At 38.7% G+C, this 26735-nt stretch overlaps 1 protein-coding gene across 2 annotated transcripts in view; it reads left to right on the plus strand.

Moving 5' to 3' along the window:
- The window catches only part of TAB2 (TGF-beta activated kinase 1 (MAP3K7) binding protein 2), an 85705-nt gene that overhangs the window by 45821 nt on the left and 13149 nt on the right, over positions 1-26735 (plus strand). For both annotated transcript variants that reach the window (XM_068984923.1, XM_068984924.1), the window contains exon 3: positions 10469-11969. In XM_068984923.1, the coding sequence (XP_068841024.1) occupies positions 10469-11969 (1501 nt within the window). The remainder of the gene's footprint in view (positions 1-10468; positions 11970-26735) is intronic.

Below are 26735 nucleotides of genomic sequence, written 5' to 3' on the forward strand. Positions count from 1 at the left end.
CATATAAGTATATTAAATCCTCCCACTGTAACCTTTAAAAAGAATCATGTTGTCCAGCCTAAATATATATAGTTTTTATTTATCCATCATACCTCAGGTAAAGCTAAGGGGAAGTAATTTTAAAAATTTAATAATAACAAGTAGCTTATGTTTTGTAAGTAAAAGAGACTTGAATTCAATATTTGACAGTTAATAGCAGCAATTGAATTAACTTCTCTGACCCTCATTTTCCTCAAGTGTACAATGGAAACTTTAAAAAAAACTTAACAGAATTAAATGTGATAATGCAGGAAAGCAGCTAGTAGGATAACTGATTCATAATGAGTGCTTAAGTAATGTTAGCAACCAATATGAATAACAGTAATAATAGTGGAAGGCCCATAATGAATATTTGGTGAGTGAATCAGTAGTCCATATTTGTTGATATCAGATGTGTAATGAAAATGAAAGAGGAAGGAAGGGTAATAAAAATGGAGTCAAAAACTAAAGAAAGTCTGAAAAGGAGCAGCAACAGTGAGGGGACGGTATCTTCTCCTACAACTCAGGTTCAGTTCAGTTCAGTTCAGTCGCTTGGTCATGTTCAACTCTTTGCATCCCCATGGTCTGCAGCACACCAGGCCTCCCTGTCCATCACCAACTCCCAGAGTTTACTCAAACTCATATCCATTGAGTTGGTGATGCCATCCAAGCATCTCATCCTCTGTCATCCCCTTCTCCTCCTGACTTCAATATTTCCCAGCATCGGGGTCCTTTCAGATGAGTCTGTTCTTCAGATCAGGTGGCCAAAGTATTGGAGTTTCAGCTTCAGCATCAGTCCTTCCAATGAATATTCAGGACTGATCTCCTTTAGGAGCGTCAGTTCTTTGGTGCTCAGCTTTCTTTATGGTCCAACTCGCACATCCATACATGTCTACTGGAAAAACCACAGCTTTGACTAGATGGACCTTTGTTGGCGAAGTAATGTCTCTGCTTTTTAATATGCTGTCTAGGTTGGTCATAACTTTGCTTCCAAGGAGCAAGCGTCCTTTAATTTCATGCAGTGATTTTGGAACCCCCCAAAATAAAGTCAGCCACTGTTTCCCCACCTATTTGCCATGAAGTGATGGAACCTGATGCCATGATCTTAGTTTTCTGAATGTTGAGTTTTAAGCCAACTTTTTCACTCTCCTCTTTCACTTTCATCAAGAGGCTCTTTAATTCTTCTTTGCTTTCTGCCATAAGGCTGGTGTCATCTGCATATCTGAGGTTATTGATATTTCTCCCAGCAATCTTGATTCCAGCTTGTGCTCCATCCAGCCCAGCGTTTCTTATGATGTACTCTGCATATATAAGTTAAATAAGAAGGGTGACAATATACAGCCTTGACGTACTCCTTTTCCTATTTGGAACCAGTCTGTTGTTCCATGTCCAGTTCTAACTGTTGCTTCCTGACCTGCATACAAGTTTCTCAGTATTCGTGCCTTGAGAACTATTTCATGAATAGTATGAAAAGGCAAAAATATAGGACAAATATAGGAGTTCAGAGATGAACTTCCCAGGTCAGTAGTGCCCAACATGCTACTGGAGATCAATGGAGAAATAACTCCAGAAAGAATGAAGAGACAGAGCCAAAGCAAAAACAACATCCAGTTGTGGATGTGACTGGCAATGGAAGTGAAGTCTGGTGCTTTAAAGAGAAGTAAGAACCTGGAATGTTAGGTCCATGAATCAAGGCAAATTGGAAGTGGTCAGACAGGAGATGGCAAGAGTAAACATCAACATTTTAGGAATCAGCAAACTAAAATGGACAGGAATGGATGGATTTAACTCAGATGACCATTCCATCTACTAGTGTGGGCAAGAATCCGGGATCTTAGAAGAAATGGAGTAGCCATCATAGTCAACAAAAGAGTCTGAAATGCAGTACTTGGATGCATTCTCAAAAAGGACAGAATGATCTCTGTTCGTTTCCAAGGCAAACCATTCGATATCACAGTAATCCAAGTCTATGCCCCAACCAATAATGCTGATGAAGCTGAAGTTAAAACGGTTCTATTAAGACCTACAACACCTTCTTGAGCTAACACCCAAAAAGATGTCCTTTTTATTAAGGGGACTGGAATGCAAAAAGTAGTAAGTCAAGAAATACCTGGAATAACAGGCAAATTTGGCCTCGGAGTACAGATTGAAGCAGGGCAAAGGCTAATAGAGTTTTGCCAAGAGTTTTGCACTGGTCGTAGCAAACACCCTCTTCCAACAACACAAAAGAAGGCTCTACATATGGACATCACCAGATGGTCAATACCGAAATCAGATTGATTATATTCTTTTCAGCCAAAGATGGAGAAGCTCTATACAGTCAGCAAAAATAAGACCGGGAGCTGACTGTGGCTCAGATCAGGAACTTCTTATTGCCAAATTCAGACTTAAATTGAAGAAAGTAGGGAAAACCACTAGACCATTCAGGTATGACCTAAATCAAATCCCTTATGATTATACAGTGGAAGTGACAGATAGATTCAAGGGATTAGATCTGATAGACAGAGTGCCTGAAGAACTATGGATGGAGGTTCGTGACAGTGTACAGGAGGCAGTGATCAAGACCATCCCAAAGAAAAAGAAGTGCAAAAAGGCAAATGGTTGTCTGAGGAGGCCTTAAAAATAGCTATGAAAAAAAGAGAAGCAAAAGGCTATAAGATAGCCTTCTTCAATGATCAGTGCAAAGAAATAGAGGAAAACAATGGATTGGGAAAGACTAGAGATCTGGTCAAAAAAATTCAAGATACCAAGGGAACATTTCATGCAAAGCTGGGCACAATAAAGGACAGAAATGGTGTGGACCTAACAGAAGAAATTAAGAAGAGGTGGCAAGAATACACAGAGCTATATAACTCAGATATCTCTTCCTAATTTTTTAAATCACGTTCTCTGATAAGACTATACTGAGAATGTTCACTGAATCATTGAAAAATAGAAAAATACTATATTCTTCAATAAAATTGTGTAAGATTTGCTACTGAGAGAACTGTCCAGAATGTGGAGGGAGGGAGGAGAGAGAAGCTCTTAAAGTATAATCTTCAGGGTGTATTAAGTTAAATAAAATGTAGAGTATATATAGATGTATATAAATACATCTATAAATAAATATGCATATGTACATATATTTGCCCCTGTTTGCATGAGGAAATACTGGAAGGATTAAAAATGAAATAAAAGATGGGTTATCCATGGTGGGCAAGAAGGAACAGGCCAGATGAGAGGAGACATCTCAATGTGTATCTTTTAGTGTTGCTTTGATCTTTGTAAATAAATTACCTATTTTTAAAAAAGATAAAATAAGTAGACAGGTTTTTAACTACCAAGAAAACAGAAAATGAATAATCTAGAATTTCTTTTGGGCTTTCAGTAGTGTCAACTTCAATATATTAATCTGGTTTTATGAAAACACAACGTTGTATGACATGCTTCCCAATACCCAGCTCTTTTAAATTGAGTTGATAATCTTTCTGGGCATTCAAGCAATATGTCTTCTAGCTGATTTAACAAAAATGTGACAAGTGAAGGATGGGGAACACTCCTCTAAGGATACAAATAGGGTGTGAATCTTCCCAAATTTAGAAAGTTACTTTTAAACTGTCACAGCAAATAAACTACCTCTAAATGTAGTGTGACTTCCCTGGTGGCTCAGACGGTTAAGCATCTGTCTACAATGCAGGAGACCCGGGTTCAATCCCTGGGTCGCGAAGATCCCCTGGAGAAGGAAGTGGCAACCCACTCCAGTACTATTGCCTGGAAAATCCCATGGACAGAGGAGCCTAGTAGGCTACATGTAGTCCATGGGGTCGCGAAGAGTCGGACACGACTGAGTGACTTCACTTCACTTCACTTCAAACGTAGTGTAAATAGCTCTTATTTAGTGACAGCTTTTCTTTGGGGAGCTGCTCTCCCTTACTCGAGTTTCCCAGGTGGTGCTAGTGGTAAAGAACCTGCCTGCCAGTGAAGGAGACCTAAGAGACCTGGGTTCGATCCCTGTGTTGGGAAGATCCCCTGGAGGAGGAAATGGCAACCCACTCCAGTATTTTTGCCTGGAGAACTTCATGGACAGAGAAGCTTGGTGGTCTGCAGTCTATGGTGTAACAAAGAGTCAGACATCACTGAAGACGCTTGCTCCTTGGAAGAAAAGCTATGACAAACCTAGACAGTGTATTAAAAAGCAGAGATACTACTTTACCAACAAAGATCCATATAATCACAGCTATGATTTTTCCAGTAGTCATGTATGGTTGTGAGAGTTGAACCATAGTGAAGGCTGAGCACTGAAGAATTGATGCTTTTGAACTGTGGTGTTGGAAGAGACTGTTGAGAGTCCCTTGGACTGTAAGGAGATCCAACCAGTCCATCCTAAAGGAAATCAACCCTGAGTATTCATTGGAAGGACTGATGCTGAAGCTGAAGCTCCAATACTTTGGCCACCTGATGCAATGAACTGAATCACTGGAAAAGACCCTGATACTGGGAATGATTGAAGTCAGGAGGAGACGAGGACGAGATAGTTGGATGGCATCACTGGACTCAATGGAGATGAGTTTGAACAAGCTCTGGGAGATGGTGAAGGACAGGGAAACCTGGTGTACTGCAGTCCATGGGGTCACAAAGAGTCAGACACGACTGAGTGACTGAACAGCAGCTCCCTTTCTCAGTTGGGTAGGCTTCTTTGTCTTTTCTCTGAAGACAAGTATATTATCCTCCCTATAATATACTGGTTCAGAACTTTGCTGCTGCTGCTGCTGCTGCTAAGTCGCATCAGTTGTGTCTGACTCTGTGCGACCCCATAGACGGCAGCCCACCAGGCTCCCTCATCCCTGGGATTCTCCAGGCAAGAACACTGGAGTGGGCTGCCATTTCCTTCTCCAATGCATGAAAGTGAAAGTGAAGTCACTTAGTCGTGTCCGACTCTTCACGATCCTATGGACTGCAGCCTACCAGGCTCCTCCGTCCATGGGATTTTCCAGGCAAGAGCACTGGAGTGGGGTGCCATTGCCTTCTCCGTCAGAACTTTTCTAGATTAAAAAAATAATATTATACAGAATATTAAAAATCAGTAGTTAAAGGATCATGTCACACTGCCACTTTGTATACATGTTCTTAAGCATCTTACTTCTTAGGAGAACTGAAGTATCAGTATCATTTCTGTTCTCTTCTGACTTTGTTTACTGCTTAGCTCCCTCTTTTTGGAACTACTCACATCATTGTGCTGTAGATTCTCTAAGACAGCTGTGTTTTCAGCAGGTGTAATTCATATCTTTAGCATTCATGTTTGGTAACTAAATCATAACTTAGAATAGTGTACAGATGTTGTGTAGCTAGCACTTTGAGTTTTTTAACTGAAATTTTCATTATTTTTTAATTCTCTTAATATGACAGTTAAATCTGTAAGTTTAAATTGCTTTTCTTTTCAAAATAATGCATTATTACTTGTAAGCCTTAGTAGTTAAGTACTATAGCCTTAATTGAAGTCTTCTCAGATGACCTCCACCCATAAACCTTATCCATATTCCTATTACAACACCTACCATTGTGCATTATATTTATTTATGTACACATTAATTTCCTCCACTGGACCATGAGATCCTTAAGACAGCAGTTATATTCCTTTCTACTTGCCTAATGGGATGCTCAGTAAATATTGGTTGAAAGAGTGAATGAATCAAAGTATGAGAAGGATGATTATAGTGTATACTTTGATACTGTCTATGCAAGAAGCTTGGGGGGAAACGAAAAATGAACTGGAAATAACAATTCAGACTCTTCTGTAATTTTGAAGAGAATGCAGATTTGTATATGTACAAAAAAACCAGTGACTTTCAATCTTTTAAAAACTCACCCCACCTCTTTTGATACACTTAAATGGGAGTCCTGTACCATTTCCCACTAAAGTAACCAGGGCTTCTTTGAGAAATAGCTGATCCTATTTCTAGGATAAGAGCTGTACAAGGTGATCGTGAACTTCTTGTCATATTAGAAAGCAAGGAAGCTATGAAAGAGACTACTGGGCTCACGTCCTATGTACACTGGAGCCAATGTGGAATCATTCCCACTAGCCTAAAGATAGGATATAATGACCATAAACGACAAGCATTGACACATATCAGAATGTTAAAGACACAGGAGTTTATCATGATACTGAAAATGTGTCACCTTTGGAAGTTGCTAGGGCACCAATTCATTATTCTAAAAACCAGTAAAGAGAAAGACTTTATTTATCCTGCCTGTTCTGTGCAAAAAGTAATAGTTGAAAAGATCAAATTCTTTGAGAAGAATTGCAGCTCAATACATGAAGAAGGAATCTTTTAATTGGAATACTACCCTTTTGCATCCCCTAATAAAGTTTCTCAACAGTGACGATCCCTGACTGCTTAAAGTCATTAGCTGGATCAAGCTGTGACATCAGAACCTACCAATCAGCCTTAAGGTCAAAAAAAGACAGGCAGATATATCATTGTGTCTCCTGTGTGATACAATAAGAAACAAAGCCTACCAAGGGACTTGCCAAAAACTTGTGTGCATGAACCTGCGCACACCTGTAGTGAAATAGTTTACAGTGAAATATAGGAAATAGTCATACCACAAGGGTGCAATCAGCCAATCCAGATGGGAAATTCTGCTGGACAAATGACCCATTTTTCAAAGAACAAATGGCTTAGAAAATTATAGAAAGAGGAGAGGGTTAATTATTATTATAAGATATCTAAGAAGCATATCAACCAAATTATGTGAACTTTGCTCAGATCCTGATTTAAACTAACTAAACAATACCTGCAAGACAAGGGACTTTAACACTTATTTGGATATTATGTGATATTACGAGACAGGGGACTTTAATACTATTTGCATATTATGTGATATTAAGTACTGATTATTTTAGGATATGATAATGCCATTTGCAGTTATATTTTAAGATACATATTGATGTATTTACAGATGGAAACAAAATAATGTCAGGCTTGATCTAGCTTAATAGGAGCAGCTGGAACAGATAAATTGGTGAAGAAAGATTTGCCATACAAAGATTGATAATGAATATAGGAGAGTTTGTGATATTTGGACTTCCCTGATAACTCAGTTGGTAAAGAATACACCTGCAATGCAGGAGACCCCAGTTTGATTCCTGGGTTGGGAAGATCCACTGAAGAAGGGATAGGCTACCCACTCCAGTATTCTTGGGCTTCCCTTGTGATTCAGTTGGTAAAGAATCTGCCTGCAATGCAGGAAACCTGAGTCTGACCCCTGGATTGGGAAGATCCCCTGGAGAAGGGAAAGGCTGGCCATTCCCGTGTTCTGGCCTGGAGAATTCCATGGACTGTATAGTCCATGGGGTCACACAGAGTCAGACACAATTGAGCAACTTTCGCTTCACTTTACTTGACTTGTGATATTTACTGTGCTTTTATATGTGTTTAAACTTTTCTGAAACAAAATGTTTAAAAAGTAAATTTCCTTTTATCCTATTGTAGCCTTATAAAAGTCCCTGTGAACTCTTTCATGGTTTTGCTAATAAGAAGTAATATCTGTAGAGAGTAAAAACAACCTAAGGACCTGTGAGTTATGGCATAGCTGGGACTAGGATATATTAATCCTAATGAGAGATTATAAAGAATTAGGGATTTTTGAGATCTCGAGGAAATTAAAACATTTGTAAATATGGATGTCAGCTTTTGAAAAGGAAGTGTGGGATTGGATTTAGTAGGGAATATGCATTTTAATTTGGGAATGTTAGCAAAAAGGAGATGAGAAGATGAGGTCTTTCGTGACTTAGAAGGGAGAAGAATTTACTAGGAATAGCAATAAACTTAGTTTGAAGCAAAAGCACCAGTTAGGTTTGACAAAAAGATAAGGTCTTAATATAAAAAAGAGTAATCAGTTGATAAAGATTGTGATGAATTTTTAAATTTTCTTTGAAAAACTAGTGTGTATTAATTCAGAGCTATGTGTAGGATAAAACGATTTTTATGGTATGAAAGATTTGAACTGTTGGTTTAAGAGGGAAAAAAGTCCAACCTTGCTCACTAATCTTTTCTTTTGTGTTACCTGTTCAAATTGTGAACTACCATTTCTTCACAAGACTTGGAGATGCCTTTTAGTACCATTTTCTCTACTTAGATTTTATCTCATATCAAATCACCTATAGACATTTTAACCTGACTATTCATCCTTTTTATCTCTAAAGTTCCCCTTTCTGTCAGGCTCTTAGTCTTCCAGTTCTCCTTGAATTCTCGTTCTCCCTTATAGCAAATTGTGTTGACTATTTGTGAAGTGAAAGTGAAAGTCACTCAGTCGTGTCCAACTCTTTGTGACCCCATGGACTCTACAGTTCATGGAATCCTCCAGGCCAGAATACTAGAGTGGGTAGCCTTTCCCTTCTCCAAGGGAATCTTCCTTACCCAGGAATCAAACCGGGGTCTCCTGCATTACAGGCAGATTCTTTTCCAACTGCGCTTATCAGGAAAAGACTGTTTATAGTCTTTCATAATTTGTTTTCACAGTCAGTCATTATTTCATGTCTTCTAACTGATCTTCTTGTCAAAAAGTTTCCCCTGTTTTCTTTCAGTATCAGTGAAGTTCTTTATCTTCCCCAGAGACCCTTTGTGTCTTCACTTCTCTGTTAGCATATGTTGATTGGCTCTTCCCATTTCCTATATTAAAGTCCAGACTCCATAGTGTGACTCATTTTTCAAAACCGTGAATTATTTAATCCCAATCTGATTTTCTAACAGTTTGTTCCACAGAATTTCCAATAGAAACCTTAAACTCCAGCCAGATCTATTCCAATTACTTTGTTTAGAACATACTTTTACTTACTGTCACATTTATGTCTGTATTTACTCATGCCATTCCCTTCAGCAGGAATGCTTTTCCTATTCAGATCCTCCATTTACTAAGGAAATCAATGAGATTGTACCTCCCTCATGAACACAGTCCTTTTTACAGTAGCCTACAATATTAACTCTCTGTTGAACTTCAGTACCACTTATTATTTGGCACATGTTCATGTTTTTAAAATGTTACCTTTTCACAGATCCATATTTTGTTTCCCTAATTGAGTTGCAAGCTCTTCTAAGGAAAAGTCTGGGTTTATACATCATTTGAGTCCTCCACAGTCCCGAACAGAATATTGCACACATTGTGGGTGTTCAGCAAATATTTTTATGGATAATTTGTGAGTAGTGGTTAGTCAGTCTCTTCTTAAGAAACAATCCAGTCATTTTTTGGTTTGTTTTTATTTTTTTCATTTCTCTGGAGTAGAATTATTGATGCTGTCTAAAGGCAAAGATGTGAACTCAGCCCCTCAGATTCTGGGGGCTACCTTGAACTTATATTGCATACATATACATATGTGGTTTGTTTATTTTTAACACTAAAGAGGAAGCACGTAAGAAAACTGTGACACCTTTGTTACGAATTTTAGAACTTTTTAACTTAAATACCACAAAAAATAGTTTTTAAAAGGTCGTTGGTTTGAAAGAATGATACATAACACATGAACATGCAAAGTCTTAATTATATAGCAAGCTCCAGTGCTTTGGCCAGCTGACTCATTAGGAAAGACCCTGTTGCTGGGAAAGATTGGAGGCAGGAGGAGAAGGGGACGACAGAGGATGAAATGGTTGGATGGCATCACCAACTTGATGGACATGTGTTTGAGCAAGCTCCAGGAGTTGGTGATGGACAAGAAAGCCTGGTGTGCTATAGCCCATGGGATCGCAAAGAGTGGGACATGACTGAGCGACTGAACTAACTAATATGTTTACGTTGAGTATTTATATTTTGTTCGACATTCAAACTGCATTTTTAAATAAGTTGCAGTGTTACTATATTTGCATGAATCTGTTCTGTAAATCAGTCAGTTCAGTTCATTTCAGTTGCTCAGTCATGTCAACTCTTTGCAATCCCATGGACTGCAGCACGCTAGGCTTCCCTGTCCTTCACCATCTCCTGGAGCTTTCTCAAACTCATGCCCATTGCATCAGCAATGCCATCCAACCATCTTATCCTCTGTTGTCCCCTTTCTTTATTTCTACTATAAAATAACTCCTATTATAATTATTGTTTGTTAGAGAACTTACCATTACTTTAGTAATGAGGATTTTTTTAATCTTTATTAAATTTGTTAAAATATTGTTTCTGTTTTGTGTTCTGGTTTTTTGGCCAAGTCACATGTAGGGTCTTAGCTCCCTGACCAGGGACTGAACCCACACCCCCTGCACTGAAAGATGAAGTCTTAACCCCTGGACCACCAGGGACATTGCAGTAATGAGGATTTCTAATTCAGTTGTTTGCATTAATATTAGTTTCTCAAGAAAAAAGGCTCAAATGTATCTGTTATAATTGTACTAACTAATCTCTGATTAATCTTGTAATATTTTAATAGCAATGAGAGTATATGTGTTGGCTTCTGGTTAACACAAGCTGTTTTTATTTTGTCTTATAGAATAATAATAACCTGGATGCCTGCTGTGCAGTTCTCTCTCAGGAGAGTACAAGGTATCTTTATGGTGAAGGAGACTTGAATTTTTCAGATGATTCTGGAATTTCTGGTCTACGCAATCACATGACTTCTCTCAACTTGGACTTGCAGTCACAGAATGTTTACCACCATGGAAGAGAGGGAAATAGAATGAATGGAAGCAGGACTCTAACGCACAGCATTAGTGACGGACAACTTCAAGGTGGTCAGTCCAATAATGAACTGTTTCAGCAGGAGCCACAGACAGCACCAGCTCAAGTTCCTCAAGGCTTTAATGTTTTTGGAATGTCCAGTGCATCCGGTGCTTCTAATTCAGCACCACACCTTGGATTTCACTTAGGCAGCAAAGGAACATCTAACCTTTCTCCACAAACTCCAAGATTTAATCCCATTATGGTAACGTTAGCCCCAAATATCCAGACTGGTCGTAATACTCCTACTTCTTTGCACATACATGGTGTACCTCCACCTGTACTTAACAGTCCACAGGGAAATTCTATCTATATTAGGCCCTACATTACAACTCCTAGTGGTACAACTCGACAGACACAACAGCATTCTGGCTGGGTATCTCAGTTTAATCCCATGAACCCTCAGCAAGTTTATCAGCCTTCACAACCTGGTCCCTGGACTACATATCCCGCATCCAATCCCCTGCCACATACCTCAGCCCAGCAGCCGAGTCAGCAAGGCCACCAGACCTCTCATGTCTACATGCCCATCAGTTCACCTACGACTCCACAACCACCCACAATTCATTCGTCTGGTAGCTCACAGTCTTCTGCCCATAGCCAATATAACATTCAGAATATTTCAACAGGACCTCGAAAAAACCAGATTGAAATCAAACTTGAACCCCCACAAAGAAACAATTCTTCGAAATTGCGTTCTTCTGGACCTCGAACCTCCAGCAGTTCCTCTTCGGTCAACAGCCAGACCTTAAACAGAAACCAGCCCACTGTTTACATAGCTGCCAGTCCCCCAAATACTGATGAGGTGATGTCCCGTAGTCAACCTAAGGTCTATATATCAGCGAATGCTGCCACAGGAGATGAGCAGGTCATACGAAATCAGCCCACTCTCTTCATATCCACCAACTCTGGAGCATCCGCTGCCTCCAGGAACATGTCCGGGCAAGTGAGCATGGGTCCTGCCTTTATTCATCACCACCCTCCCAAAAGTCGAGCAATAGGCAATAACTCTGCAACTTCTCCTCGGGTAGTGGTCACTCAACCCAATACAAAATATACTTTTAAAATTACAGTTTCTCCCAACAAACCCCCTGCAGTTTCACCAGGGGTAGTGTCCCCTACCTTTGAACTTACAAACCTTTTAAACCATCCTGATCATTATGTAGAAACAGAGAATATTCAGCACCTCACGGACCCTGCTTTAGCACATGTGGATAGAATAAGTGAAGCACGGAAGTTGAGTATGGGATCTGATGATGCTGCCTACACACAAGGTAATAAAAATACTGCAATGGGATCATTTTCCATTCTGGGTTTAATTGGTGTACATTTGACTTCACTGCAGAAATGGGTATCGGTATCATTATTTTATGTTGTAAATGTTGTCCAAAATAATACTATCTTAAGAACTTTTGAGAGTATTCATATAAATCTTAAATATATCAGTTTTATTATGTTATAACTTGAAGCTTGAATGATAGCCTTATCAGATGTTCCAAATAATCACCTCTTGATTTGGTTGCTCATAAAAGTTTGTTTTCACCTGTAGTGATGCTGACTTTTCCTTTAAATTTTCTGCAAATAAAAATTCCTAAAAACATATATTTTAATAAGAGATTAGTGAACTAGTATAGCAAACTCTGCCGTCTTTGGCCAAAAGAATCCTCTGTTCTTCATTGTTCTAGTACGGTTTTGCCTTATTTTGTATCAAAGTCTAAATTGCTATGCATTCTTGAATAACTCAAAAGTATCAGTAAAAGGATTCAGATTTCTCTTTTTCTTCTTTTCAGTCTCCCTTAAACATCAGTTAACGCAATCTTTTTGTTTGGAATTGTGAATAAGAATTTCAAATCTATCTCACTTGGTTATGCTTTTCAGAAATAGACTAGTTAATATTGGCATAATAATAAATTATATCTATATTAATTCAATTAGAGATCATTTATATCTGACCTCTTAAGTTATTTAATCTTCAATAGGAAGCTATTAAATTCAGTCAGATAAAAAAGAAGATAAGTGTTTGTTTCTTCAGTATTGACAAAGGTTTTGTAAATTAGCCAAAGTCCTTTAGAGTAAGGATTTATCATAATCATCTATACCCCTGGTAAACTGTTCTCAGTATTATAGGTTGGAAAATACTACATAGTCACCCCCATGCAGTAAATAGCCTCCTACTACTAGTAGTACCACTTCTCCTTTTTAACATTTCTAAAACTAATGATTTTACTGCGGAGTTTGATAGAGAAGGTTTGGTTTGTTTTGACTGGTTTGGTTTGTTTTAAACAATTATATTCTAGTGATTCTCAACCCATCCTGGGCTGTGGTGTTTTCAAATTCTTAATCACCTTTGAAGCTTTCAAAACATAAAATTGCCCAGGTTTCAGCCCCAGACTTGCTCAATTAGAGCTTCTGAATGGTAAAGCCGAGCTGCATGTGAGCATACATGTTCATGTGTGCACATGTGTTTTAAAGCTCTGTGGGTTATTGTAATTTTCTAGAAATTGTGCCGAAACTTTATGTTCCGTATATCTGTGACTAACCTGAAGCCATTTCTGTTTAGTTTTGGCAGTAAGTGATTTTTAATATGACATCATGTTTTTCCACTGATACTTAATTCCTATTCTTACCCCAAAGTCCTTTCTTCTTCTCTCTCCATCAAAGTAGATTTCCTGTGTTTGGATAGTTGCTAATCTTTAAATGGAGAGTATTTTTTTCTAACGGTTTTATTAATATATAATTGACTTACAGCACTGTATAAGCTTAAAGTGTACAACATAATCTGACTTACACACATCATGAAATGATACCACAGTAGGTTTAGTGAACATCCATTGTCTCATATAGATACATTTAAGAAATAGATTTTTAAAATGTTTTTTCCTGCTGATGAGAACTCTTGAGATTTACTTTTTTACAGCTTTCATTTACAGTGTGTAACAGTGTTTTTTTTTATCTTTACTATACTGGATATTACATCCCTAGTATTTATCTTGGGAGAAGGAAATGGCAACCCACTCCAGTGTTCTTGCCTGGAGAATCCCAGCGACGGGGGAGCCTGGTGGGCTGCCGTCTATGGGGTCGCACAGAGTCGAACACGACTGAAGCAACTTAGCAGCAGCAGCAGCAGTATTTATCTTATAACTAGAAATTTGTACCTTTTGACTGTTTGCATCTAACTCCCCTCTCTCTCCTCCCCTCTGATAGCCACATATCTGATGCCTCTTAAGTTATTTGTTTGCTTTTGAAGTATAATTGACTTACAGCACTGTTTTAATTCCTGGCACTCACATCATAGTGATTCATTATTACTGTACATTTCAAAATGATCATGATTAGTCTAGTTGTCACTTGTCACCTTACAAAAATATTACATAACTGTTGACTATATTCCCCCAGAGTACATTTCATACCTGTGACTGAGAATTTCATAACTGAAAGTCAGTACCTCTTAATCTTCCTCACCTGTATCTCTTCCCCTCCCACCCTCCCAGAGTGTAATTGTTTTTATGAAGATAACTTGAAAAGGGGAATATTTTACTAAAGTAGACATAAGATACTCATAAATTGACTGGCATATGAAAATAAAGTGTTGCTTAAACTTGTTGTCTCCCATTTCTCTCCCCTTCTTTATTGAGCCTACTCTATGGCCAGGGTTTTTCCCACTGCAGCACTCCTGCTCCTGGCAAGGCCGTCATTGACAGCATCATTATAAACCCAGTGGTCTTTCAGTCCTTGTCTTTCCTGATCTGAGTCGGTAGCACTCGCTGCAGTCGAGCACCACCCTCTTCACTGTGAAACGTTTTGTCCACCTGACTTGGCTGCAGTATGCCACCCTGGGATCCCACCTCTCCTGGTCTTCTTTGGTGGTTCTCCCTCATCTCTCTGACCTTTCACTTCTCTGAACAAAGAAGTGAGATCAAAGCCTCAAAGTTCAGTCCTTGGGCTTTCTCTCTTTTCTGTCTTTACTATTCCCTGGATGATCTCCATCAGCCTCATAAGTTTAAATTTTATGCCAAAGCTCCCAAATGTGTAACTCTAACCTGGATATATTTCCTGAATTTCAAGCAGTTTATTTAACTATCTCCTTAACATCTCCATTTAATGCATCCCAAGTTCACTGTGTCTGAAAAAACGTCTTACATTGCCCCCAGCTTACTCTTCTTGTCTCCATTAATGACATCTTAATCAGGCCAGAAACTTCAGAAACACCACTGACTCCTTCCTTCTTTCACATTTGACATATAATTTGACTAAATCCTGTCAACTTTAACTTTGAAAGTGTATCAAGAATTCTCTTTTCTTACCACCCCCATCCATTGTCACCACTCTGCTCTGAGCTACCATCTTCTCTCAAGTGCTTTATTACAGTGGCCTACCTGCTTTCACCCTTGCCTACGTAGGGTCTTTTAACTCAGCGTCCACAGGAATACGGTTTGAAAAACATAAATCAGACTGTATGACTCATCTGCACATGATCACCACCTTTTCATTCAGAGATCACTGGCTCTCCCTCATCTCTTACTTTTACTCACCACCTCACTCACTCTGTCCCAGCCCTGCTGGCCTTCATGCTTCTGCCCCTTAAACCTTAGAAGGCATACATTTAAGGCCTCTGTGCTTGCTGGTCTCTCTGTCTGAAATTCTCTTCTCCCTCAATATACGGTTAACTCCTTCCGTCCCTTCGGGTCTTTACTCAAAGTCACCTTTTCAGTGAAACTATTTCTGAGATCCCTATCTGAATCCACCCCCCAGCATTTCCTGTCTCTTCGTCTTTGCTTACATTTGCTCAAGGGGGAAATGAATAATGTTAAGATCAGATCAGTTCAGTTCAGTTGCTCAGTTGTGTCCGACTCTTTGCAAACCCATGAACCACAGCACTCCAGGCCTCCCTGTCGATCACCAACTCCTAGAGTTTACCATGTCCATTGAGTCTGCGATGCCATCCAACCATCTCATCCTCTGTTGTCCCCTTCTCCTCTTGGCCCTCAATCTTTCCCAGCATCAGGGTCTTTTCAAATGAGTCAGCTCTTCATATCAGGTGACCCAAGTAAGGGAGTTTCAGCATCAACATCAGTCCTTCCAATGAACACCCAGGACTGATTTCCTTTAGGATGGACTGGTTGGATCTCCTTGCAGTCCAAGGGACTCTCAAGAGTCTTCTCCAATATCACAGTTCAAAAGCATCAACTCTTCTGCACTTCTTTATAATCCAACTCTCACATCCATACATGACTACTGGAAAAACCATAGCCTTGACTAGATGGACCTTTGTTGACAAAGTAATGTCTCTGCTTTTGAATATGCTGTCTAGGTTGGTCATAACTTTGCTTCCAAGGAGTAAGTATCTTTTAATTTTATGGCTGCAATCACCATCTGCAGTGATTTTGGAGCCCAGAAAAATAAAGTCAGCCACTGTGTCCACTGTTTCCCCATCTATTTGCCATGAAGTGATGGGACCGGACGCCATGATCTCCGTTTTCTGAATATTGAGCTTTAAGCCAACTTTTTCACTCTCCTCTTTCACTTTCATCAAGAGGCTCTTTAGTTCTTCTTTACTTTCTGCCATAAGGGTGGTGTCATCTGCACATCTGAGGTTATTGATATTTCTCCTGGCAATCTTGATTCCAGCTTGTGCTTCCTCCAGCCCAGTGTTTCCCATGATGCACTCTGAATATAAGTTAAGTAAGCATGGTGACAATATACAGCCTTGACGGACTCCTTTTCCTATTTGGAACCAGTCTGTTGTTCCATGTCCAGTTTTAACTGTTGCTTCCTGACCTGCATATAGGTTTCTCAAGAGGCAGGTCAGGTGGTCTGGTATTCCCATCTCTTTCAGAATTTTCCACAGTTTATTGTGATCCATACAGTTAAAGGCTTTGGCATAGTCAATAAAGCAGAAAGAGATGTTTTTCTGGAACTCTCTTGCTTTTTTGATGATCCAGCAGATGTTGGCAATTTGATCTCTGGTTCCTCTGCCTTTTCTAAATCCAGCTTGAACATCTGGAAGTTCATGGGTCACGTATTGCTGAAGCCTGGCTTGGAGAATTTGAGCATTACTTTACTAGCGTGTGAGATGAGTGCAACATGTTAAGACACATAACTACTAATACCTGCTGAAAGCTTACTATGTGTTAGGCATTGTTCTGAAAGCCCATTTATGTCTCGTAACCAAATATAAAGTAGACACTAGTAATATTCCTATTTTCAGCTTAAAATGCTCAAGAACAGGTTGATACCTATACAAAGGACAGGTAGCAGCATCAAGATTCTCACCTAGGCAGTTAACAGAGCCCACAGCACTATAATGTCTTTTCAGATTTTCAAAATGAACCCTCTGAAAAGATGGTTCAAGTTTATCTTGTACCTTCATATAACCCGTGCTATACCATGTATGAGGGGCCATGTATGGCTCAGTTTGAGAAGCATGGAGCTAAAAGATCACTTAATAAAAATAAATAAAGGCAGCTGCTAGGAAAGAAGTCACAAATAGATGATATGTAGATATAATTAGAAATTACTTGGAACAATAAAGGAATACCCTGAGTAGGGGTAGGAAGCACTTTATAAAGACACTTGAAGGTAGAAAAAAAAAATTGCTAATGAATAAGGGATGTGGTTTGAGAATTCAAATCCTACCCAAAAAAGCAGGGTTTCCCAGAATGGGCCACTCAGATTATTTCTCTTTGCTAATCACCTTCAGACAGCTGAAACAAGCATGATCACTTTCCTTAAGCATACCTACATACATATGGAATTTCCTAACACTTGTATGGCTGTGTACCCTTGTGTTATCTGCATGCGTGTACTGTAGTGGGGTGGCTGTTGTTCTTCGACCTCTTATCTCATTTTCTTTCTAGTTACCATGGAACGAGTGTTGACCGAGACTTATGTATCATCCAATCAAATCAAAGGACTGTTCCTTCCTACACAATGCATCTCTTGCATTGTTAACTTATGTACGTGTAATGCTTTGCCATTTACACAGCACTAAACGAGGTGACCCAAATAACACTGGTCTTTAAGTAAGGATCTTTTCTGAACTCTTAATTTGTGTGGTGTGGGTAATAAAGAGAAAAGAAATGTCCCTGCTTCCTGCAGTGAAATTGATCTTTCTAAAGCTCCTGAAACACTGTTTCAGAGTAGAAAAAAGAAGTTGAGCCAAGTACTAGAATCATAGGAAAATATTTTTCTCAAATTGAGGAGAGAATATGTATCAATAACTTGGTAACCAAAATGCATTATTTTTAACTTACCATTTAACATTTGAAATATATACTACAATAAAAATTTCAAAAATGAGAATTTCTTTATAATTTCTTATATGCCCTCTGTTGTAGAATGAGAGGGAAGGAGGACAGTTAGTGAAACTGTTGCTGAAACTCAGCCTCTGTTCACCAGTGCCTAACAGAAACCTGGAGACAGAGTTTTGGGTGAAGTAGAAAAAAGTAGCTTTTATTGCTTTGCCAGGCAAAGGAGGCCACAGTGGACTAGTTCCCTGACTACCATGTGACCCACCCTGGAAGGTTAGTGAGTTTTATAGTGTTCAAGGAGCAGGGCTGATGAGCTCATGGACAGTTCTTCGATTGGTTGGCATCAGGGCGAGGTTTCAAGTATCATTAGCCTGATTTCAGCTAGTCTGGGATCTGTGTTCTTATGGTCAGCAGTTTTCATCTGAAGTGTGGTCCTTCCTGTATAAACAACCTAGGAATGTTTGTCAGGCCTTTATCTGTATCTTTCAGAAAACTGAGAGTTGGTGACTGTGTAACATGGCCAAATTACAGTCTAAATTGTTAGCAGTTCCCTAGCCCAACAGTTATTCTGTTTCTACATCTTCACATTTTCCAGTCATTAACTCTTGAGTCAGCATTTTACTTCGAAAGACAAGGACACAGAGACTTCAATCAGGACCCTGCTCATCTCAGCACCAAGTCTCAGCACCCCCTGTAAAGGAAATAAATTATACCTGAGTCCTTAAACCACTGTAAGAATTAGAGTCAAAAATGAGTCCCAAATAGAAAAAACAAATTCGGGTTAGAAAGTTCAGTTCAGAGTCTGTCAGCATGAAGTAGATTCTCACTTTACTTGCTAAGAACAAATATTAAAGTGAAAATTGCTTACCAGTAGTAAGGTTACTAGATACCTAGTATCTACTAGGTTACCAGATAGCTGCATTTCCTTCCTTGAGTCATACCACCGGACTTTACCTAACTTCTGTAAAGAACCAATAAGCACTTTCATCATTCACTGTATTCTGAGGTTTTCTGGTGTCCTCTCCCATTCATAAACGTATGATTTTTGTAACACTGGCAACTTGTGTTAAGTGTGGAGAACAAATGCTCTACTCATTCAAACCTGTTTTCATTGGGGATTAGGGGAGGAAAGGGTTGGCCTGTGTTCTATATTTTGTTATAGTTGCCAGAGGCTCTTACCAAACTAACATTGCTGCCAAAAATGACTTCTCCTTCTCCATTATCGATAATAAAAAACGCTATGGTATTGACCTTTTCTTATAATCATTTTAATGATATTTTAATACTTTCCAGTTATATTTATGGTCCTATTATATTGAAGAGCAGTAGCTTTGACTTTGAACCTAAAATAGAAATACAAATAAAAAAACTTATGAGATGAAAATTAGCTTCTTAGAACTTCTCATTCCTTGTCATTTTTTCAGCAGTACTTCCCTCCAAACCACAGCACCTTTCTACTTAACAAGATTTAATAAAACTGCTAATCATAACAAAAATTGAGGGTGTTAGATATTCTTTTCAAAAAGAACTAAAAATTAATTTAAATTTTAAAATTTGCACTTTAACTTTTATTCATCTGCTAATTGGAAATGTCTTTTTTTTTTAAATGTTGACTTGCTGTGTTGACATTGAGATCATGTTAAATTAACTCAGTAATTACTTGACATTAGACCATTTAAAGGATTTTTTTTCTTTTGGAGAGAAGAATGGCCTACTCCTCATAGATTCTTCCCAGTCTTAAGACTAACCACCTTTTTCAGTTGGAATAAATCTCAAGATTGGAAGAGACTCTGCTGCTGCTGCTGCTGCTCCTGCTGCTGCTGCTAAGTCTCTTCAGTGGTATCTGACTCCGTGTGACCCCATAGACGGCAGACCGCCAGGCTCCCCCTTCCCTTGGATTATCCAGGCAAGAACACTGGAGTAGGTTGCCATTTCCTTCTCCAATGTGTAAAAGTGAAAGTGAAGTCGCTCAGTCGTGACCGACTCTTCTCGACCCCATGGACTACAGCCTTCCAGGCTCCTCCGTCCATGGGATTTTCCAGGCAAGAGTACTGGAGTGGGGTGCCATTGCCTTCTCCGGAAGAGACTCTGAACATCATCTAGACCTCTGCAGCAGACGTTATCCAGTCCACTTACCCGTCCAGCAGTTGGACCCTATCAAATGTGAATCCATCCTATTCTTGGGTACCTTCTGAGAAACAAGCTACCTCCTGAGGTAGTACATTCCATTTGTGAAGAGTTTTGCCTACTGGCAAGTTATTTCCTATATTAAGCTGAACTTTTTTACAAGTATTAATGAAAATAACATATCTGTATGGTAAAAGAAGTTTAACACCAAAAAGGGAAGGTACAATGAAAGTGTCTCCTTTTGCCCCCTGACCTCTCCCTTTGCGCAACCATCCACCATTTAATTATCTGAGGAAATCTCCATTATCAGTTCTTTATCCTCCTTCCGTTTATAATTATAGTCTTTGTCTCACACTCCCTTTTTTTAATGAAAGTTTTTTTTTTTAAACTTTCATAAAAAGTTCTTTTATGAAAGAAAATGTATGTGTGTGTGTATATATATACATACATATATGAGTATATATAAATACATAACATGAGGAACTGTATATATCCTCTGCTGCTGCTGCTGCTAAGTCGCATCAGTCATGTCCGACTCTGTGCGACCCCATAGACAGCAGCCCAGCAGGCTCCTCTCCAGGGATTCTCCAGGCAAGAACACTGGAGTGGGTTGCCATTTCCTTCTCCAGGGCCTGAAAGTGAAAAGTGAAAGTGAAGTTGCTTAGTTGTGTCCCGACTCTTCGCAACCCCATGGACTATAGTCTCCCAGGCTCCTCTGTGCATGGGGTTTTCCAGGCAAGAGTACTGGAGTGGGTTGCCATTGCCTTCTCCAATATATCCTCTACAGTATGTATAACATAAACATACTGTGTGGGGCTATATGATAATACAATTTTGGTTAACATATCTTAAGATCATTTTATTTCCACATGTACAAATATTTTATTCTTTCGCTTTAAAAAATTTTAGTCATTATTTTAACATTTATTGAGTTAAAGTTTGTCATTTACAGGGTACAAATCAGTGATTTTTAGTATAGTCACGTGTGTGCAACCATCACCACAACCAATATTAGAACATCACTTCAGAAAGAAACTCAATACCCTTTATCTGTCACCTCCTATCCCATCACCCCCACTCTCAGCCATAAGTAGTCACTAATCTTCTTCCTGTCTATAGGTTTACATATTCTGGGCATTTCATATGAATGGAATTCCATAATATGTAGTCTTTTGTGACTAGCTTTTTTCACTTAGGATAATGTTTTAAAAGCTCATCCAAGTTGTAACGTGTTAGTAACTCATTCCTTTTTATGGGGCACTCTGCCATTTTATAGATACACTACATTTTATTTATTTATTCATCAGTTAATGGACATGTAGATTGTTTCTGACTTTTGCCTATTGTAAAATAATGCTGTGATGAACATTTGTGTACAAGTTATGTGGACTTACGTATACACAGAAGTGTAAGCATACACACGAGTGGAATTGCTGGGTGTTACGGTGGGTCTGCGTTCAGCCATCAAGGAATGAGCTGCCACACCATTTTCCAGCGTGGCTGCACCATTTTGTATTCCCACCAGCAATCTTTGAGGGTTTTGATTTCTCCACAGCCTCCACCACAGTTGCTATTTTCTTTGATTCTTACCATCCCAGTAGCTGTAAAGTGGTATCTCATTTTGATTTACATTTTTCTGATGACTAATGATGTCGAGCCATTTGTGTATTTTCTTTGGAGAAATGCCAGTTTATATCCTTTGCTGATTTTTTAATTAGGTCATTTGTTTTTATTACTGAGTTGTATGAGTTCTTTGTATATTGTGGTTATAGTTCCTTATGTGATTTGCAACTGTTTTCTCCCATTCTGTGAGTTATCCTTTCACTTTCTTGGTAAGTGTCCTTGAGGCACAGTTTTTAATTTTGCTGAAGTTTGACATCGCTTTCCTTTCATTATTCATATCTTTGGTGTCATATCTAAGAATCAGTGGGTAAATCCAAGGTGATTAGGATTTACTCCTGAGAGTTTTAGAGTTTAAATTTTTGTCTCTCATCTATTTTGAGTTAACTTCTGTATAAGGCTATGAGATAAGTGTCCAAATTTCATTATTTTCCATGTGGCAATCCAGATGTCCCAGCACCATTTAGGCTTGTTGTTATTGTTGCAAAATTTTCTCCTATGCCATCAGTTTCCTTTTTTTTTTTTTATGTTGGAGTGGAGTGAACAATGTTGTCAATTTCAGGTGTACAGCGAAGTGATTCAGCTATTCATATGCTTGTATCTATTCTTTTTCAAATTCTTTTCCCATTTAGGTTATTACAGAATATTGAAGCAGAGTTCCCTGTACTATACAGTAGGTCCTTGTCAGTTATCTGTTCCCAGCACCATTTGTTGAAAAGACTTTTCTCACTGAATGGCCTTGGGACCTTTATAGAAAATCAGTTGATCATAAACAGATGGGTTTATTTCTGTACTTTCAGTTTTTTTGTTTGTTTCTTTGTCTATATGTTTGTCCTTATGCCATTACTACACTGCCTTGATTGTTGTTACTTTATAGTAAGTTTTGAAATTGCGGTGTGTACTTTCTACTTTGTTCTTTTTTTAGTTTGGTTATTTGAGGTCTCCTGCTATTCCATATATATTTTAGAATCAGCTTGTCAGTTTCTACAAGCTGGGATTCTATAGGGATTATACCAAAATATTTTTCTAAATACACTTGTTTTTCTTTTTAATGTAAGCAAACCAAAAGGATTTATAATGAAAAGTTCTTGCACTGAAGACAACCCGTAGCTATTCACAGTTCATTTTGTATTCGTCTAGAAATTGAAATTGTATATGAAGCTTACATATATTTATACATTTTTAATACAAGTGAAACATAGTTTACTTTCTCTTTTTATCAGAGCTTTTGTTTTTGTCTCTTTGAGAGTATTCCAAGTCAGGAATTGCAGATCTGCTTCTTGTAAAAATGACTATATAGTATTTTGTACCATAATCTCTAATCACTCCTTTTTTGATAGATCTTAGGGTCTTGTTTTTACAAACTGCTGCAGTTAAAATTTTATGCATGAACATTTTAACCACACCCAGGTATGTTGGCAGAAGAGATTACCAGGAGTAGGAAACTGCTGTGTCAAAGGATATTGTATTTTTTAAATTTTGATACATGTATCATTTAGGCTTGGTTATTCTGCTATTAACAAACTGTGTCTTTAAACAACAAAGGTTTATTTCTAGCTCACTTGACAAATAGATTAGCTGGTGGGCTCTGTTCTACATCACCCTCACTCAGGTACCCAGGTTAAGGGAAGCTCCGTCTCTGTGCTTCCATGATTGTTCAGGCAAGACAAAGGACACACAGCAAATTAGCTCTGACTCCTTAATTTTCTGCCCTGACACGTGTTACTGTTTAGAAAGAACAAGTCCACATACCACCCCTAATTCAGAGAGGATGAGGAGGTGCAATTCTACTATATACCTGGAAAGCAGGGAGCCAGAAGTATTTGATGAAGAACACAGATGACTGCCTCAGTACATGCTACCAGTTTTAATTTTGAGACTCTCTCTCTAAAGAGATTCTACTAGTTTATAGAGATTCTACTTGTTTATTTTAACAACCACCAGAGGGAGTTATAAGCTTAAAACTTTATTAAAACTTAACAGACTGAAAGAAGATTTTTAAAGTACTGAGTATATTTTTCTCTGTTATTCTTCCTCCTTTCTTGTCTATTTAAAAGGGTAGGCTAGATTGTTAAATTTGGAAAAACTAAAGAAATCACTATATGAACTAAAAAGCCTCTTGATGAACGTGAAAGAGGAGAGTGAAAAAGTTGACTTAAAGCTCAACATTCAGAAAACGAAGATCATGGCATCCGGTCCCATCACTTCATGGAAAGTAGATGGGAAACAGTGGAAACACTGTCAGACTTTATTTTGGGGGGTTCCAAAATCACTGCAGATGGTGACTGCAGCCATGAAATTAAAAGACGCTTACTCCTTGGAAGAAAAGTTATGACCAACCTAGATAGCATATTCAAAAGCAGAGACATTACTTTGCCGTCTAAGGTCCGTCTAGTCAAGGCTATGGTTTTTCCAGTAGTCATGTATGGTTGTGAGAGTTGGACTGTGAAGAAGGCTGAGCGCTGAAGAATTGATGCTTTTGAACTGTGGTGTTGGAGACGACTCTTGAGTCCCTTGGACTGCAAGGAGATGCAACTAGTCCATTCTGAAGGAGATCAGCCCTGGGATTTGTTTGGAAGGAATGATGCTAAAGCTGAAACTCCAGTATTTTGGCCACCTCATGCGAAGAGTTGATTCATTGGAAAAGACTTTGATGCTGGGGGGGATTGGGGACAGGAGGAGAAGGGGACGACAGAGGATGAGATGGCTGGATGGCATTACTGACTCGATGGACGTGAATCTGAGTGAACTCCAGGAGTTAGTGATGGACAGGGAGGCCTGGCGTGCTGCAATTCATGGGGTCGCAAAGAGTCGGACATGACTGAGCGACTGAACTGAACTGAAGTATATCCCTTATTTCTTTGGTAGAATTAGCATATCAAAGAGCCACCTTTCTGTAGTGTGAGCAACCGAAAAAGTCTTTAGGTCTTTAGGTTCCTTATGCTTAAGCATGCTGTGCTTAAAATTCCATGGGATGGGGAGAGGTTGACTGTTCTATTCAGAAACTTGTAATTAAGCCCCCTTTTCTGGTCCATCCCTCACTTCTGCCTTCTGTTATTTACTTGCATTCTCCAGGAGCCTCTTTTAGGTTTCTGCATGGCAAATTAGCTGCCTCTTTGCAGTACCCTCCTTGTCTATGAGACTGTAGCTTTCTCCGCCCTCCATTAGTCTATTCCATTTCATCTGCTTTCAGTCTTCCAGGAACTTGTTGAAATCTCTTGCCACTAATTGCCTTCTTCCTATTGTTTACCTTCATTGGATTCTATCCATTTTATTCCTGTGTTATTTTCATGAGGTTTCAAAAGGCAGAAGATTGTGGCTCAGCTGGTGAAGAATCCACCTGCAATGTGGAAGACCTAGGTTTGATCCCTGGGTTGGGGAGATCTCCTGGAGAAGGGAAGGGCTACCGGTATTCTGGCCTGGAGAATTCCATGGACTGTATAGTCCATGGGGTCACAAAGAGTCAGACACAACTGAACGAGTTTCATTTTCACTTTCCTTTCAGTCACCTTTAACTGGAAATCCTCTCTAATATAATTGATTCTTTGTATTTGAATTTTAAAGTCCATATTAGTCTAAATGTAAATAATTGACAGGAATGGAGAGTATTTTTTCCTTAGCTTATGCACTGGAATCTGTTTAACAGATCACCCCTCCTTCTTTACAAGTACATATCACTACATTGTGCATGAAGCTCATTCATCTGTAGGTGTGGTTGATATTATTTTGTTAATAGCAGTTTCGTTGTATGCAAAAACAAAGGGGAAAAAAACCCAAAAAGCCAGTCTAAGGGATTTCCTCAGATTCCTATTCACAGTCTTTTCCTGTAACAGAGGTGAAATGTTCTAGTCTTAGCCCACAACTGCAGCCGTCATTTTGTCACCCCTTTCTGACTGTTTCCAAGCTGTCTGCTTCTTTTGGATGCTGGAAGTATAATTGTCATATTTCTTTCTCCCCAAACAATCAATACCCAACTCCTTCATTTAGGAGAGACTGATCAAAGCCAAAGTGTCTTTATAAGTAAGCGTTATAATCATTCTTCTTTATTATGAATATTCTTAATAATGTTTCTTAATGAATATGTATTGTGTAATATTTTGTACAGTGAAGATTAAAATTGTAGACCCACAACTGGAGAAAAAGTTTAGTTTAGATGAATTTTCAGTGATTTTTAGAAATTCACCTTGACACTACTTTGTAATTCATCTTTCTCAGACTCCTATCTAAAACTCCCAAGCCACAATTGAAAAGTAAACTAGACACATAAAAATCCAGGCACCTACTAGAGAAATTGAGATCATGTCTCTCTCATACTATTTCCAGAGCATTTTTTAGTTTGTTTGTAATTAACAGACATACTTAAAAGACCCTGAATAGTCTCCAGATTGTTATTTCTAATATAGTCATAACTCTGCTCCACGACTTTGTTTTCACTGAAAAGAAATATCTCTTAGATAAGTTCTAAGACAGTGGATTTACTTTAGGGTTTCAGCCTTCTCAAAGGTAAGCCATATCTTCAGCTGTTGCAAAAACTCCTTTCTTTGTGAATTCCCGAAGAGGTAGTATTTTTTTTGTTTAAGAAACATTCTGAAGTATTTACTCTGTAACTTTAAAACATCCCCATAATAATAACCTTCAGTAACTGTGACTCCTTCATCTCTCTTACTATATCTTTTTCTTTATCAGTTTTTTATCTCCTACTAATATTGACCTTCTAATTCCAAAGAAAGCCAGTGCCAAAGAATGTTCAACCTACGGTACAATTGCACTCATCTCACACGCTAGCGAAGTAATGCTCAAAATTCTCCAAGCCAGGCTTCAACAGTATATGAACCGTGAACTTCCAGATGTTCAAGCTGGATTTAGAAAAGGCAGAGGAACCAGAGATCAAATTGCCAACATCCACTGGATCATAGAAAAAACAAGAGTTCCAGAAAAACATCTACTTTTGTTTTATTGACTATGCCAAAGCCTTTGTGTGGATCACAATAAACTGTGGAAAATTCTGAAAGAGATGGGAATACCAGACCACCTGACCTCCCT

The sequence above is a fragment of the Capricornis sumatraensis genome, chromosome 13 (assembly GCF_032405125.1).
Source record: "Capricornis sumatraensis isolate serow.1 chromosome 13, serow.2, whole genome shotgun sequence".
NCBI lineage: Eukaryota > Metazoa > Chordata > Mammalia > Artiodactyla > Bovidae > Capricornis > Capricornis sumatraensis.